This window comes from Heliconius melpomene, chromosome 20, assembly GCF_056956725.1.
Source record: "Heliconius melpomene rosina isolate 202511_hmr_F chromosome 20, ASM5695672v1, whole genome shotgun sequence".
NCBI lineage: Eukaryota > Metazoa > Arthropoda > Insecta > Lepidoptera > Nymphalidae > Heliconius > Heliconius melpomene.
Window position 1 is genome coordinate 15,012,764 of NC_140408.1, and position 16,453 is coordinate 15,029,216.

At 36.9% G+C, this 16,453-nt stretch overlaps 1 protein-coding gene across 5 annotated transcripts in view; it reads left to right on the forward strand.

The window, feature by feature from the left end:
* Positions 1-16,453, forward strand: part of Asator (tau-tubulin kinase asator) — a 75,789-nt gene that overhangs the window by 44,262 nt on the left and 15,074 nt on the right. For 3 of the 5 annotated variants that reach the window (XM_085203996.1, XM_085203999.1, XM_085204001.1), the window contains 16 exons: positions 4,752-4,949; positions 5,422-5,499; positions 5,824-5,964; positions 6,347-6,427; positions 6,866-6,959; positions 7,487-7,576; positions 7,846-7,914; positions 8,120-8,205; positions 8,579-8,680; positions 9,698-9,820; positions 10,497-10,695; positions 11,554-11,708; positions 13,107-13,236; positions 14,132-14,228; positions 14,426-14,503; positions 15,085-15,142. In XM_085203996.1, coding sequence (XP_085060122.1) covers positions 4,752-4,949; positions 5,422-5,499; positions 5,824-5,964; positions 6,347-6,427; positions 6,866-6,959; positions 7,487-7,576; positions 7,846-7,914; positions 8,120-8,205; positions 8,579-8,680; positions 9,698-9,820; positions 10,497-10,695; positions 11,554-11,708; positions 13,107-13,236; positions 14,132-14,228; positions 14,426-14,503; positions 15,085-15,142 — 1,779 coding nt within the window. The remainder of the gene's footprint in view (positions 1-4,751; positions 4,950-5,421; positions 5,500-5,823; positions 5,965-6,346; positions 6,428-6,865; positions 6,960-7,486; positions 7,577-7,845; positions 7,915-8,119; positions 8,206-8,578; positions 8,681-9,697; positions 9,821-10,496; positions 10,696-11,553; positions 11,709-13,106; positions 13,237-14,131; positions 14,229-14,425; positions 14,504-15,084; positions 15,143-16,453) is intronic. The other 2 variants (XM_085203997.1, XM_085204000.1) reach the window with 1 other exon arrangement.

Here is a 16,453-nt window from a genome sequence, read left to right on the forward strand (position 1 = left end):
ACATAATCTTTAACAGAGTAATATGCTTTTTGGCAGAGCCTGTGCTTTACCACTTTTTTAAATTTGTTCAGTGATAAATTAACCACGTCGTTTGGAAGTTTGTTATAAAAGTGTATACTTTGACCTACGAATGAGTGAGACACTTTATGGAGCCTAGAGAAGGGCACAGCAAGCTTATTTTTATTTCTTAAATTATGTTGATGGAGGTCACTGTTTTTATTTAATTTATTAATATTTTTATGCACATATACTAAGTTGTCGTAAATATATTGGGAGTGTAATGTGAGGATGTTAAAGTCTTTGAATTTATTCCTTAGTGACTCCCGTGGACCCATTTTATAGACTGCTCGGACAGCCCGTTTTTGGAGCACAAAAATGGTATCTATGTCAGCGGCACTGCCCCAAAGTAATAGGCCGTAAGACATAATGCTATGAAAATAGCTGAAGTAAACGCGCGGTGTCAACATCGGTCAGTTGACGAATCTTACGAACAGCATACGCTGCCGAACTAAGTCTACCAGATAAAGTTTCTATATGCGGACCCCATTGTTACTTAGCATCTAATGTTATACCTAGGAAAACAGTTTCATTAACTAGTTTAAGTTCCTCATTGTTCATCAAAACCCTGGTTTCTACTTGTTGCACATTCTTAGTAAAGAACCTGATACATTTAGTTTTACTACTATTTAAAAGCAAGTTGTTGGCACTAAACCAGTGTAATATCCTAGAAAGAGCATTGTTTACATCGTCAATTTCCAATTGCCGTCTATTAACCTTAAAAACTAAAGATGTATCATCTGCAAACAACACCATTTCACAGATATCTCTCATAAGGTGAGGTAAGTTATTAATGTACAAAAGGAACAAAAACGGACCCAGAATAGAGCCTTGAGGCACCCCCAATGCTACAGGTGACCCGTGTGATAGTTTCCCGTTGACATTTACCATTTGAATCCTATCACTTAAATAAGAAGTGAGAAGATCCAAAGCAATGCCTCTTATACCATAGTGGTGTAGCTTCCTGATAAGAGTTTTATGCTGCACACAATCAAATGCTTTGGATAAGTCACAAAACACCCCAAAGGCATCACATGACTCCTCCCAAGCCGCGAATACACTCTCTAATAATTTGACCCCAGCATCAGATGTTGACCTTCCACGAGTGAAACCAAATTGACCTGTGTGCAGTAATTTATTTTTATTAAAATAAGTAAGAAGCTGACTGAGTATCAGCTTTTCAAAAATTTTACTAAACGTAGGTAGTACTGAAATCGGTCTGAAATTTGTGGTGTCTTGCGTACTACCTGATTTAAACAATGGAGTTATTTTACTATATTCAGGAAACATTCCACAATCAATACATCTTTTAAAAATTGTAACCAAATCAGGAATCAAAATATCAATTAAAGAATTTATGATATTAACTGAAACACCCCACAAGTCGGCTGTCTTTTTCATACTAATTGATTTAGAGCTACACTAATGTCTGAATAATTTACATGACGGAAAACGAAACCATTATAAAATTCGGGAACATTGTCTTTAATTAACGAATCTGCAATAGGGGTGGAAGAACCTAAATCGTTTGTTAGACTGACTGGGAAAGTAGAGAAAAACTTTTCAAATGCAATGGCCACTTCCAAATCGGAATCAACAATATGACCGTCAATACTAAACCTAGTTCTCCCAGTCTCGGCATTAACAACCTTCCAAGTGGCTTCAATTTTATTTTTACTATTTCTCATTTTTGTTTTAATAAATAAAGATTTTGCAATTTTGCAAACACTTTTGAAAATTTTAGAGTAAGATTTTAAGTACTCTTTAAACTCTTCACCACCATTAAACTGTTTTTCATAATTTAACATATACAGCGTCTCCCTACTCTTATAAATACCTGCTGTGGCCCAGTCACCAAAGATAGGACTATCAGTAATTGTAATCTCTTTCTGAGTAAATATTGAATGAAATTTATTAATAAAAGAGTAAAAAAAAGAATTGTACAAAGAATTGGTAGGTAAAGTTATATCTAAAACCAGTAAATTAGTTAGTAAACTAACTCTCATACGTTCCAAACGACTAACTGTAACAGGTACAAAAGCAATTTTTTTCTTAGCCACCTGTTTTTTCTTACTATAGAATTCTAGTAGCTGACCAGAGTGGTCAGAATCCAATTTATTAACAATGCTTTTGTAGCATCTAATAATGTCAGTAAATATGTTATCTATACAAGTACTAGTCGTAGGAGTTATTCTGGTTGGCTCCATAAATAAATTAAGTAAATTGTGTGACTTAAAAAGACTTAATAAATTGATAGTGGGACTTAAACTTTCCAAAATATTAACATTAAAGTCCCCACACACTAACAAAGGCTTACCCGACTTGGTAAGTTTGCTTAAGGCCTCATTCATTACTTCTAAAAATAATTTTAAATTGGCGGAGGGAGGTCTGTATACACATATAACAATGAATTGCTCTAGTTGAACACACGCAAATTCGATAGAACATTCTACAGAAAGGGACACAATATCTTTCTGTTCCTTGAACTTAAGGTTCTTGTTTAATATAATAAGCGACTCCCCGTGTATTGTGTTGATTCTGCAGAATGAGCTTCCTACCCGGTGGTTTCTGAAATTAAACATGAGCTGGTTCACCTTTAACCAATGTTCAGTAATACACATAATACTAATTTCCTCCGAGTTCATGAATAATTCCAGCTCTAGCTGCTTGCCCCCCGTCAAGCAACGGATGTTCTGATGAACTAATCTGATAGTCTTAACATTTTTATTATTATTTTTGCATGGATATTGTGATGATGTGCAGTGTGCGTTATTATTGTTATTTAATTGTAAAGCTAGCTGGATTAATGGAGTATTTAATAATAAATTAGAGCTAGAGGTTGCTAGTTCTGTTGTCTGAGAAATTAATTTAAATGTTGAGAAATGTCAACAAAGTGTAAATTATTAGACATAATGTCAGAATAAATTGCTATGTCAGTCTGCTCAATAGAAGTAGTTTCACCTTTATTGTGACGGAATTCTTGCACCTTCTTTTCCAGGCTTATTGTATATATTTTATATTTTTTTTTATTTGTATATTTTTTCTATTTGTCGACAGATCATTGTCGTTGACTTTAATAACAAAATCATTAATTCAAAAGTCAGTTTCATGCTGTATCCCGCACACAGTAGGGAAGGCAGAGAGATATTTCATCAAAGCTGAGTAGTTATTATGTGTTTTTGTATTTTCGTGACTCGTAGTAGTAACAGAACTCGTACTCGTAATAGTAACAGAACCAATTCTGTTATTATTAGTATAGTCCAAATTTCACGTAGAGTCCAAATTTCACGCTGCCATCGTCTTTAGCCTAGTGTGCTCGCTGCGCGTTGTTAGCGGCAACGCCCAAGCCGTACCAAACTTTTGTCGATCTATTTAACTGACGGATAATAATATTGATTTTTAGTGGAGTAAATTAATGAAAGGAATATTTAAGACCTGAAGCATTTTATTGATGTATTGATTGAAATAAGTTGTTATCATAATATTTCAGGTAATAGGGATTTCGGTGAGTCTGTACCTTCTAGACTAAATCGCTCTTTCTGTAAGCCTCTTCCACTTCTATTACTTTGTTGCACAATTCTTTCTGTCCCATAAAATTTATTCTTCAGTTAATATCAAACAAAAGTTATTCTCGCTAATAATTTCAACAAAATGTGATAAAGATATATTTCTTAACAAAAACAAATTTTATTGATAAACTAAGAATGAAAGCAGCAGCAACATTTTAATGTAAAACATTTTCAAAATATCCACCACCGTTTTTAATACACATACCAGTTATTTGAGTTTTATTTCATTCTTCATCACCTTAATGCTTTGTGAACAATGCATTCGGATCGTTCGGACTCGAGATGATTATTGTAGTGTTAAGTCTGGGGGCCCAGTAGGTCACAAAACTGGCCCATTTCTGCCTGTATAACGATTTCAAAAGTCCATTATATATAAAAGGACATGTTCCCACTGACTGAAATTAGACACACTCACAGCCGTAACCGCTGATGATACAAACGTGAAATTTGGTCAGATGTAAGATTTGGACTAGGAAGGGATTTTGAAAAATTTTAACCCTGAAGGGGTGAAATGGGGGATGAAAGTTTGTATGGAAAAAATCTTTAAATTGCCACCGATTTTTATAAAATTTTAAATTAGACTTAAAAATATTTCATTGAATATGTGTTTCATAATTTATTAGAATTCACCCTCTAACTTGAAAATAATTTCATAAATGTCCGCTAGTATAATATATATATAAAAACATATAACATATATGTTGTGTTTTAATTAATGAATATCAATTATGGTGTAATAAAGTATTAAATAAATAAATAAATATATAATTCGTCCATGGAGGTCCAATAGAATTTCAATCAGAATGTCATCCAAATTATTTTCTAAAAACTACCAATGAGAAAATTGTTAATTTTTTGTTAGGCAAATTATTGCTTCGTCCATATGTGATTATTAAAAATCACCGTCAGTATCGTAATCAAATAAAAATCTAAAGAATGCTACTCTTATAAAGGTATCACTTCTTTCTGGTATTTTAATTATAGTGTAGTGGTAAAAGTGCTATTGGTCATTTTTTGTTGGAGATTAAATGCTTTATTTTATATTGTTTTTTTTTCGTGCGGCGTTGGGTTCCGTTACCCAACCCACTGTACACAATGATTTATCTATATTATCTCCTCAATCAGGTGGGCCTGATGAAGGAGAAATACGACCACCGTCTCCTCCTCAAGCACCTACCATCAGAGCTGCGTCAGTTCCTTGAGCACGTTCAGGCGTTGGAATACGCGGATGCGCCCGACTATGCGATGCTCGCGGCCTTGCTCGAGCGCTGCTGTAAGCGACGCGGGATTAGAGACGCTGATCCTTATGATTGGGAGAAAGATGTGAGTAAATTCAGTTGTGCCGGCCTTGTCAAAGTAACCTTTGACTTTGATTTCTAAATATTTATAATAATTTTAAATACTAACTTATCTTTTTCTTTAATAGTGACCTGATGTAATGTTATTCCCCCTGTTTACACTGCAAATTGTATTGTTAGCTGTATTAGTTGTGTATATATATAATATAATATCATCACGCTTACGATTAAAAGGGGGGAAGGTGCCTTTGAGATATATTGATCAGGAGTAATATTAATGGAGATAGGCAGTTACGAGAGATATATTTATACAAAATTTAAATATACATCAAAATTTTAAATAAAGTAATAAATCACGAAATATATTTTTGTCTATCACGCAAATTGCTTAAAATTAAAAATTTCTAGAAACCTTCTTCCTATATATTTCTTTTCCAAAAACTCATAAAAGTTACCATTTTAGCATATTTTACACTCTTATTTGTTTTAATTTACAGTCGGCACCCGCAACTCGTCGGCCAGCGTTGGCACCGGCGGCTGACCACCAGCCATCACCTGACCATCAACCTGATAAGGTGATCATGTATAATTTATGGTATCAGATTTAGTTACGAAAATACAGGCCAGTTCAAGACTAAGACATTGCGTTCTTTAATATCAATATGTCGAAGCAAACACAAAAAATGTAATAAACTACAAAAATGTGTGCTAAGAGAGGCAGGAGGTGACCTCGACTGACCTTAAAGAACACAGTGTCGATGATACTGAAGGAAGGTCATGTAAAGTACGAGGATACCCCGAACGTCATGCCACGCCAACGAAGTTGATGAACTTGGACGAGGCGAATTCTCTTTGCCAACAACGACTACAAATAAATAACAAATAATTACATCATACAGAGTCGTCGTCGACCGGAGACGGAGGCGACGACGGCGGTGGCCACCGACACGCAGCCGCGCGAACGCGAGCGCGTGCGGCCCGCGCCCGCTTCGCCGCGCCACGCGCCCGCGCCTGCGCCGCACCCGCATCTCAACGGATATGTGAGTACACACTCACCACCGACACGTAGCCACCTTACCGCGCCTATATGAAAATATAAATTTAAATAAATATTTCTTTTTGTCGAGTGGGGTGATTTCTTAAAATACATATAGTATATCTTCTAATTAATCTATCTATACGTCAACGTCGAGGTCGTCCTGATGCACGGGCTCAAGCATATGACTTAAAACGATGGTAGGGTTCGATTCCTATTAATTTAACTAATGAATTTAATATATTTTTTAGTTTCCTCGCTTTGGGATCTAGGCAAAGCGCGACGTTGAGTTCCTTCACTCAACACGCAATGTTACGACAATTCGACGGAAAACGAAGTGTATTAACATAACCAACCCCTCCGTCTACCGTACGTTTTATTTACAGTCGACTACAGACAAACCCACACCGGAAAAGGAAGTTGAACCTCGCATCACACCAGCGCCCTCTCCCGACAGACATGCCAAGGTAAATATATACTAGCTTTTACCTGTAACTTCGTCCGCTTAGTATTTTTTTTTTAAAACTCAAACCAATAGATCCGGAGGTTATCAAGGCACACTGGGTCATCCATCTCGGTAGACTATCACCCTATACTTCACGCATGACAGCTATCACATGTCGTCGTTGCAATCACCAGCCATACCAATGATTGCACGTTCTACACCGACGCAGAAGAAGACGCAATTGGCAGTTCCATTCGTCGAGCAAATGTATCTTCTACGGCTGATATAATATAAACTACAACATCGCTATCTCTCATAGAGACTTTGACGCAATTCGTAGAATTACGGCGAAGAATCTTGTTGATGGTAGCTTAGAGTCAATTGAAACCAATAGTTCCTGAGACTACCACGTTCAACTAAATAAACTTTTCATATAAATATTTTGTTATGTATTTCTCAGGAACCTACGACCAATTCAGCTGTAACGGGAACGGCGGCGTCGCGACCTGAACGACAGAGTGTTCCGCCATGTAAGCCGCGCGCACCGCAACCTGGTAATTTTTTTAACGTAAACGTTGCTTCTCTTTATTTAAAATTTCAGTAAAGATGTATTGCTAAGGGATATTTCACACATATATAATTCTTGTGTACGTGTTTTTGTCACCATACAGCTAAGCGAAATAACTAATTTGCATGAAATTTTGTAATGTTTAAATGAATTTCCTACACAATATCATTGGACTTGATAGATGGTACTGAAGTTGGTTGGAAAATTTGTCGCTGTGAACTATAATAAAGTATTAGAAATGAGGATTGCTAAACTATAAGCATCGGCGTAGCGATAGAGGGTGCAGATTAGTCTTGTGCTAACAAAACAAAACAAAATATCTCTCATCAAAGCTTTAGCTTTATATATATCCATAACATAAAAATCTTTGGATGTGCCCATGACTATGAGAAATTAAAAGAAATAATTAAAATAATTGATATGGTACTGTCACGTCATTGACACAGTACTGTCCCTGGACTTCTAAGCTTATTTTTTAGTTTCTTTTACAATGAATTATAATATATTGTGTAGCGGGCGGCCCCACACTGCTGCGCCTGCGCGTGGTGACAGCGCCGCCCACGTGCGTACAGGAGCTCGCGCCAGCCACGCCCTCGCTCACCGGTCAGTGCACCTAACATTTGTAGCAATATAACATGCAGCTTATTATTTATAATTTCAAGTAATAAACTCACATGTTATGTTAATTACTTCAGTTGAATACTGTTTTTTCTATTAGTAAAGGAACTAAAAGAAAAAAACATTGAAATTATTTTATTATTTTTAGCTTCATATTACACTACATATTTACAGTTTACAATCAGACTGCGTCACGACCGTTTCATTTACACCAAATCTTTCTATGTATTTTAATATATTTTTAATTTTTTTAGGCGAAGCAAGTAGTCCCAGGATAGTAGCTGATGTTGACAGCGTACATTCTGACACACACTTTAAAAGAGGTAAGTCATGATCAAACACTGCTTGTTACGGTCGACGAGTCGTGGCCGCCTTGAAGTTGGGTTTTCTGAACGTTTGCGCACAGCACAGCCATCTACAGCTATCTTTAGAGTGACCACGACTCCTGGAATTAACGGATGTATGAAGGATGAGTTCATAACCATACACACTACACTTTCCAATGATATTTTTATTTTTCTCTTTCAGGTCGTCGCGCAGGTCGCGCTCGTGCAGATCAAAGTTACACTCAATTTGCAGTAATGGATGATGAAAATGTTTCAGCTTTACAACAGGTATAGTTTTATTAACAATTTTAAAATGTTATGTTAATAATTTTAAATTGAAAAGAAAAATACTTAATTAGAATTGCCCCCTATTGAAATGAATTATTTTAATTTCTCCACTCTGTTCGACATAGCGCGGCGCTTAGTTCCGCTACTCAATAGACAATATTTGGATTTTGGGTGGAAAGTGAAGGAAAGAATGTCTCTTCTACCCTAACCTCTATGCTATACCTATGTAATACAGCGTGAAACAAAAAAAATCTTCTATACTCTATTGATTATCTTATTGTCATATAATTTCTTTGATTTTTGTGATTATTACTGTATTTTTTTGTTTTCGTGTTTTCTCATTTTATAAAAAAGTTTTATTGTCCCCCACCAGGTAACCAAAGGTGGAGCTCTCACGCTGGTTTCGTTATGGAAGTCCCAGTTCGACGACTCAGAAGAAACTACAGATAATGAGTGGAAACAGGAACAATTACAGGTGATTTATCCATACTGTCTGATTTTTTTTCAGCTAGTGTTACGAGGGGAGGTCCAAAAGTTCGTGGAATGGAGGGGATGGAGTGGTGATAGGGGCGCCCGCTTAATGTCATACTACTTGGGGACTTCATCATATATAAATAGAGTTTATATATGATGAGCCCTGTTGCGTCATTCGTTTACGAACACTCTCCTGCTAAATAAGTCAATCCGGAAGAAAACTGAAACTATGGAGAAAATTGTACACAGTGCCGTGATAAAATTCCTTACCAAGCAAGGAAAGAATGGCCAAACCATTTTAAATGAAATGGAAGCCGTTTATGAGGAGGATTAAATCCATGATTTATAAGTGGCGTAGCCTTTTTAATCATGGTCGAGAGTGGATGGAAGACGACCAACGCTCTGGACGGCCAGTTGAGACCACCACATCAGACCTCATCGAAAAAGTGGAAAAACTTGTACTGGAGGACGCCCGTTTGAAGAAAAAACCGTTATCAGCATTGGTTGGAGATATCTCCATTCTGCGGATCCTACATGACCATCTGGGTATGACAGTGCAAAATGGGTACCAAGAATGCTCACACCGCTTCAGAAATAGCAGCAGTCGATGCTTCAAAGCAATTTTTGGAGTTGTATGGAGATGAACCGGCACAGATTTTGGAACAGATTATTAGTGGAGATAACTTTTACTCCGTTCTCTTGTAAACGTTCTTCTCTTTTGACATGATATTTTATGGTCTATATAAAAATAAGTAGGGGCCGTCGATTACAATTATTTTATAAATTAAAATGGTTCTTGAAAAAAAATAATGTCTTATTTTTATTTTAAAATTACTCGAGTACCTATTGAGCTGCAATAACTACTGACCTGATTAAGATGAAAATATTTACATGCCTAAATGTATTTTTTTTTAATTGTATACAGTATACATTTTGTTTAATTGTATATGTATTTACTTATCTATAAAAATATATGTAAATTTAAAAAATATATTTTTAATGTAATTTTGTTCTAAAGTCTCCCGAGCACCGCGCGGCGCGCGCGTCCGCTCTGTCTAGCTGCTCGCACGCGGCGCGCACGCAGCTGCCGGTCACGCACACGCACACGCAGCGAGCGTGCGCCAACGTCACCAGTGCAGAGGTAACGGGGTGACATTGTTTCTTAAGTGATCTAGGAAATTACAATCTTCGCGTACGGACGGAAATCAATAATTACTTACGTTATGACTATGGGTTGTTATGTTATAAAAATAAAAATCAATTCAGCTTCACGCTTCATGTATTCCGCACACCGCAGGAGGAAGAGGGAACCTAGTGTTAAGACACTCCTTTCTCTTGCCTTGATAAAAGAGTGAAGAAATGAAAATGTAAATGTAGATAAATATTTCATTTCGTCGAGTGGGGATCGAACCCACAACCGTCGCGTTACAGTCACACACTTGTGCCGCTGCGCCATGATCATGACGTTATGTACATTTATAATTATTGTAGTATTTTTTAAATCTTATAGATATTTTAAGTAATTTAACAAGATACTTTATTCTTTATTGTTTAGATTCAAGAAGTTATCATAAAAAATAATAATGAAAGAATTTAAAATTTAATCCTACTGTCCTACTTCTTACTAATATTCTAAATGTGGAAATTTGTAAGGTTGGATGTTTGTTTCATTTTCACTCAAAAAGTAGTGAACGGATTTAGATGAATAAATATAGCTTATACATAGATCACAATTTAAGTAAACAAATTGTACAGTTCGGCGGGCAAAGCTGCGTTTGAGTTGCTAGTTAATAAATACACTTATTCTCCCCAAACAGGCAGACAAACAAGAAAAGACTGACAAACAAACAGAACAAACAGACCAAGAGATAATAGAGGTGAAAGAGGCAATAGCGTTAGAGACAACAGAGGTTAAACCCATCAAACCTACTAAATGTTGCCTCCACAATGTCGGTATAGATGCGTTTCCTCGCCTACAACCGGCTCTGCCTAGATGTTGGACGTTACCTGCTATAGGTAAGATTTTTTATATTTTGGGAGTTAACGATGGAAGGCTTGCATGCAGCGATCCCTGCCAGCCCTTTTAAAGGCTGCAATGGTCCATCCGCCACGTGCACCTCGCGAGAGCGCACTGATAGAGCGTCCCTCAACATGCCATGTCTGGAACGGAAGATGGACGATGGAGCGAAACGTCAGCACAGCTGCACGTTTGACCGTACACTATGCAGTGTTGGTAGTTGTACGGACGTTTTGCACCTGGGTGTTACAAAAAAAGAGTGAAAGAAAGATGGATGCTGTGGAGATGCGATCTCTTCGTAGGATATGCGGAGTCAGTTTAGCTGTTTGAATCCGCAATGAAGACACACAGAATGGTAGGTACTAGTGAGGTAGTCATAGTGAAAATGAAGAAGAACGTGCTCTGTTGATTTGAGCTCGTCGAATGAATCGGTGATGTAAGAATGGCAAAAAAGATTTATGTACGAAAAATGAGCGGTAAGAGGTAGGGGAAGACTGGCTGATCTTCGAAAACACAGTTTCAAAGATACTGGAGGAAGGTTAAGTAAAAAGCATGAGGACCCCATGGTGAGCATATAGGTTGATGACAGTGGACGAGGCTAAAGAGGTATGCTGAGGCCGTAACTTTTGGTGCTCCGTTATACCTGATTACTTTGCTAGGCGGAGCGTGAAGCCAAGTTAAGTTATATTTTTTTTTAAGTTATTTTCTATAGAAATAGTTGTTAAATGTATTTGTTCAAATAAGGTTTTGTTACTATGTTTTGTAGGATTTGAATTGAAATTCGAGATAACTTGAATGAACCTAGATAATCTACTGTCCTAGCTATTCCGTATTATATAAAATATAATATCATACAGGAAGCAGAGTGCGCGAGCTGCGTCCGCCGCTGCTGCAGCAGGCGTCCTTCGATGACGGCGGCGGCGGTGCGCTACGCTACCGACTGGACGTGATGCGTGGCGTGGCAGCGCGCGACTCCACCCCGCCCGGCCCCCGCCGCGCCTCCAGCCTGCCCGTGAGTGTTGGTTTGTGTGAGAGAGAGAGCTAGCTGCGGCCTCCGCGCCACCCCGTCCCGCCTGGCCCACGGCGCGCCTCCAGCCTTCCCGTGAGTGTTGGTTTATGTGTGTGTGAGAGAGAGAGAGAGAGAGAGAGAGAGAAAGCTAGCTGCAGATCCCGCCCCGTCCGGCCCCCAGCGCGTCTCCAACCTGCCCGTGGGTGTTGGTTTGTGTAAGAGAAAGAGAGAGAGTTAACTGCGGCCTCCGCGTGACAACGCCCCACCCGCCCCTCGGCGTGCCTTCAGCCTGCCTGTGAGTGTTGGTGTGTGAATGAGAGAGACAGAGCTTGAGTGGCGAAATTCAACGCCACACTTTGAGTACCAAAGCAAATTTAAAAAATTAAATATTCATTTTTCATTGTCCAAAGTGGAGATCGAACCTAGAATCGAGTTTACAGTCAGACACTGTGTCTCTATGACTCTAAATACATTAAAAATGGTAAACAACGTATCATTCGATTTTTTCTGCTCACTTCTATGACTAGAAATGTGTGAAGATCCCAATAGGTATATATTTTTAAAAATGTGAAACATTTTTTCTTCCTTAATAATTTAAAATTAAAATTAAATAGTAAATATACTATATACTTACGCTAGATCATTTAAAATAGTCACTTAAAAAGAACACAACGTAATAAAAAAAAACATAATATAATACTAATGAAAATCAAAAGACGATACTAATATATCGATTTATTATTAAAAATACTAATACTATAGTATAGTAATAGTAACAAAGTTACTTTAAATTATGATTTTTCTCAAGTACCGAGATGACAGCGAAGGCCCGACGCCTTAGGACTTCGCCCCTACAGATCTCTTCAGTAATCAATAAGTTATATAAAGAAATGTACATATTTACAAGAAATAAAAGTGTATTCTTTCACTTTTTGTTTTCTTTCTTCTTTGATTGTTCTAAGGTCCTAACATACCTTTAGTATTAAAATTTAATTATATATAAAAGTTGTACCTACGTTAGTAACAATAAAAACGTGAAAGTGTAACCATTGCTATATACATAACATAGTCGTACATGATCGGTGTAGACCCTACTAGTTATTATAACAGTTAAAACAGTTAAACTGTTTATATAAACAAATTTATTTGTAATACAAAACATGTGATCGAAACCGATTTTTTAAAATGTATTTGTATTAAAATAATAAAAAATATACATGCTATACAAAAATAGAAAAAAATATTTCATTAAAATTTTCATAACATATTATTTTTTATATAAAGTGAGTAACGGAGTGTGTTTTCACTATGTTCCCCCGGCCTACCCTGCTATATGCGGGTTACAGCTCGAAGCTATTTCTGTATAAATACATATAATATAAAGATGAAATAAACTTTTAGAGTATATCCCGTTCTACGACGTCGTCTGAGCCGCCACCGAAGCCCCCCGCTGAGGCCACTGTTTCCAGCCGCCTGGAAATACGAGTACGGCCCCCAGATAGTGCTTCGCCCCTCCATGCTGGAAATACAGGTAACATGTTAACGAATATCATATGTAAATGTAAAAAATTTTGTTCCACTTTCACGCAAGAACCACTGAATTGATTTAGATGAAGCTTTACAGTTAATATAGCTTATACATTAAACATCAATACAACGTGTATAAACATTTTGTTTAATTTGACTATAACATAAAAATAAGTTTAAGCGAGCGAAGCCGAGGTTGAGTCGCTAGTAATCACTTACTTTTATTGAGAGATTCTTTATCCAATTCTTCACTTGAATATTAATGTAAATATTCGACTTAACCCTAGATACATAACGTTCCTAGATACACCCAATAAAATAACGTCGGGGTCAATTTGACGCTTACGCTACTATTATCTGGAGGCATTGCGCGTTAAGTGGGGGAAGTCAACACCGCTGTTTGCCTCGACACCAGAGCTTATCTTGCTTTAATGCTTATCTGTGACATAAGTCCACCTTTGGGGACCTGTGGTGGTGTACTTAGTTAACAACAAATGGTTTCAAAGAAAGATATGAAAATGTTTTGAGTGAGTCATTTTGTCTCAGCTTATGTGTCTAGGATTAACGAATATACTATGTGTATAACTTGATGAGTGTGCATGTTTGGTTAGCATTATAGGTAGTTTTAATGCTATTTCTAATATTATTGTTTTATTTTTCCTTTTTTATATGCACTAACATTGTATCCCGCACAAACCGGTTTAGGCAGAGGGAGGCAGTTTTATACCTGAGAACCTATTGTAAAGACATTCCAAACTTTCCGCCGCATTCTCTATGCGTTGCATGTTGAGTGGCGGAACTCAACGCCGCGCTTAGCCACGTTACCAGAGCGATGACAATATTTCCGTCGCGTTTCAGCGACGGCAGCTTCAATTATTATATATTTATTTTATTTCTAGTAAAAATCCACTCGGTGGTCAGTGGTGGTGAGGTAAGACTCAACCACGAGGAGGCCTCCGTCTACTACGACGCCACTGAACACCAGAGAGATAAACGGTATGTGCTCAAACACACACACACAGACTTATTTTATTATAATGCTGAAGAGTTCTGGTTGATATTTTAAACCCCGGAACATTTTTTCGTGTTTTATAGTACATAATAGAGGAATGCTATAATATAGTAGACTAATCGTTTCGATGTACCTAATGTATCTATGTTCTTTGTTTTTCAATCTGTAATTGTGTCCCCAGCAGGTCTTCCACGAGGAGTGGAGAAAAAAGCCAAAGTCCAGCGGTTGAGAGGACCCGCTTAGATGCTATACCTGACAGGTAATGTATATAAAAACAAATTCACACTGAAATGTTTGAAATGAAATGAAAAGTTAGAAACTAACTATAACTTAGTTTAAGTAAAATATATTAATATTTTCTCTTTCTAATATGCAAAATTATGTTGAGATTATTTAAATTACTTATTTTACCTATTTTTTTTAGCTTTACGATGTATCTAATAGTGGAGTAGGCAAAAGCACCCTGTGGAACATAGTGTTAAGTCCACATCGTTCCTATTGAGACATTTCTGTTCCTCTTTTTCCGCCGAATTCTGGACGCTTTGTGTGTTGAGTGGTGAAACTCGACGCTACTCTTTGCCTCATTACCTACTCTATTAAAAGTTGAAACACTTTTTAAGAATTGTATCATCGGGCCGACTTTGTTTGACTATCTTTAGAAAACATAAACAGTGAATATTTATATATTAAAATGTTATTTTACGATTAGACGTACGTGTCCCTAAATGTTGACGTAGCTTGATGACGCATGACTACAGGCGGTTTGAAATCCCCTTACCTTAATTTTTTATATGTTTCCGAGCCATCTATATATTTTGTCTTTATATTTTGTACTTTCAGAAGCACGTCCGCGCGTCGCGAACACAGTGCCGGTGGGGACTCGCATAGTTTGAGAGATGTATGTAGATTTTCTGTAATTCAAGTAAACATCCTATCCTATCCTATCCTATATCTTATAAAACAAAGTCGCTTTTTGTGTCTGTCTGAACTTTCTAACTCTTCTTCTTCTAAACCACCCAACGGATTTTGATGCGGTTTTCACGATTAGGTCGAATATTTCTCAGGCAAGGTTTATATATAGTTTATTATTTGTACATTCTTATGTAAGTTAACATAAATACGATAAATGTGTATTTAGTCCTACCCGTTGAGACACTTTCGCGCATGCGCTGCTTTAATGGTACGTACTACATGAAAAAAATGTACTGGAGTATTGTTCCTCTTAATGAGATCTACAAAAGAGTCCGCGATAGCATATTCGTTACTTTTAAGAATAACGTGTAGTGATCATTTTTCTGTCTAGAAATAATAATTTCAATATATTTTTTATTGTGAGAGATATTTTTCCATAATGGTATTAATCCTTATCCTTTAAAATACTTTATTAATTTTCTACGTTAAACGAAGATAAAATTTGCTATTTGCATTTTTTCGAAATTGCGAATAGTTTTAGAGAAAAACGCATTTAATTGTTGACACATCACGCCGTTGACACATCAGCTGTATGTTACTCAAGTTTCACTTATCCCTTACTCTCAGCATATAAATAAGTATATTAGTTACGTTGACCATTTAATGTAGATCAAAATTGTCTTTTACTGTTTTTCATTTTAATAAGTACTTTAGAAGTTGTTACAATATCAAAAAATACTTGCTGCGAGACGGCTCGCTACTCATGCAATATAAGCGCGCTCGCCGCGCCCGCCTGCCTTACACGCATCGGTGGTTCAGTGATAGAATGCTCGCCTGCCACGCGGGCGGCCCGGGTTCTATTCCCGGCTGATCATTCTATTAAATTTTCCTCACAGGCAGCTACGTAATGCTTGCTTTTCATCATGGACAAAATACCCTCTTCAGCATTAACCACAAGCTCGAAAAAAAAAGCCGCCTGCCCTTATAGCGACGAAGAGAAGCCCTTATAGCGAAGACGAAGATTTAGATGCGTTTGCACGTATTGGATAATTGGAGCTGAATGTATTATTTCAGCGCGATATATTTGGTTTCATATTTTTTGTAGTAGTTATTAGTAGGTAGGTTTTTGTTTATAATTTCTTCCGTTTAAAGATAGTCATTTAACTATCTAAAAATAGTAATTTAAATATGAATAATCCAGTAGTAAAAGCGGGCGAAGCCGCAAGAGGGTCGCTAGTTAATTATAAACTTCTATTGAAAATGGATATATACCTAACCTATACTATACGTGAATCAA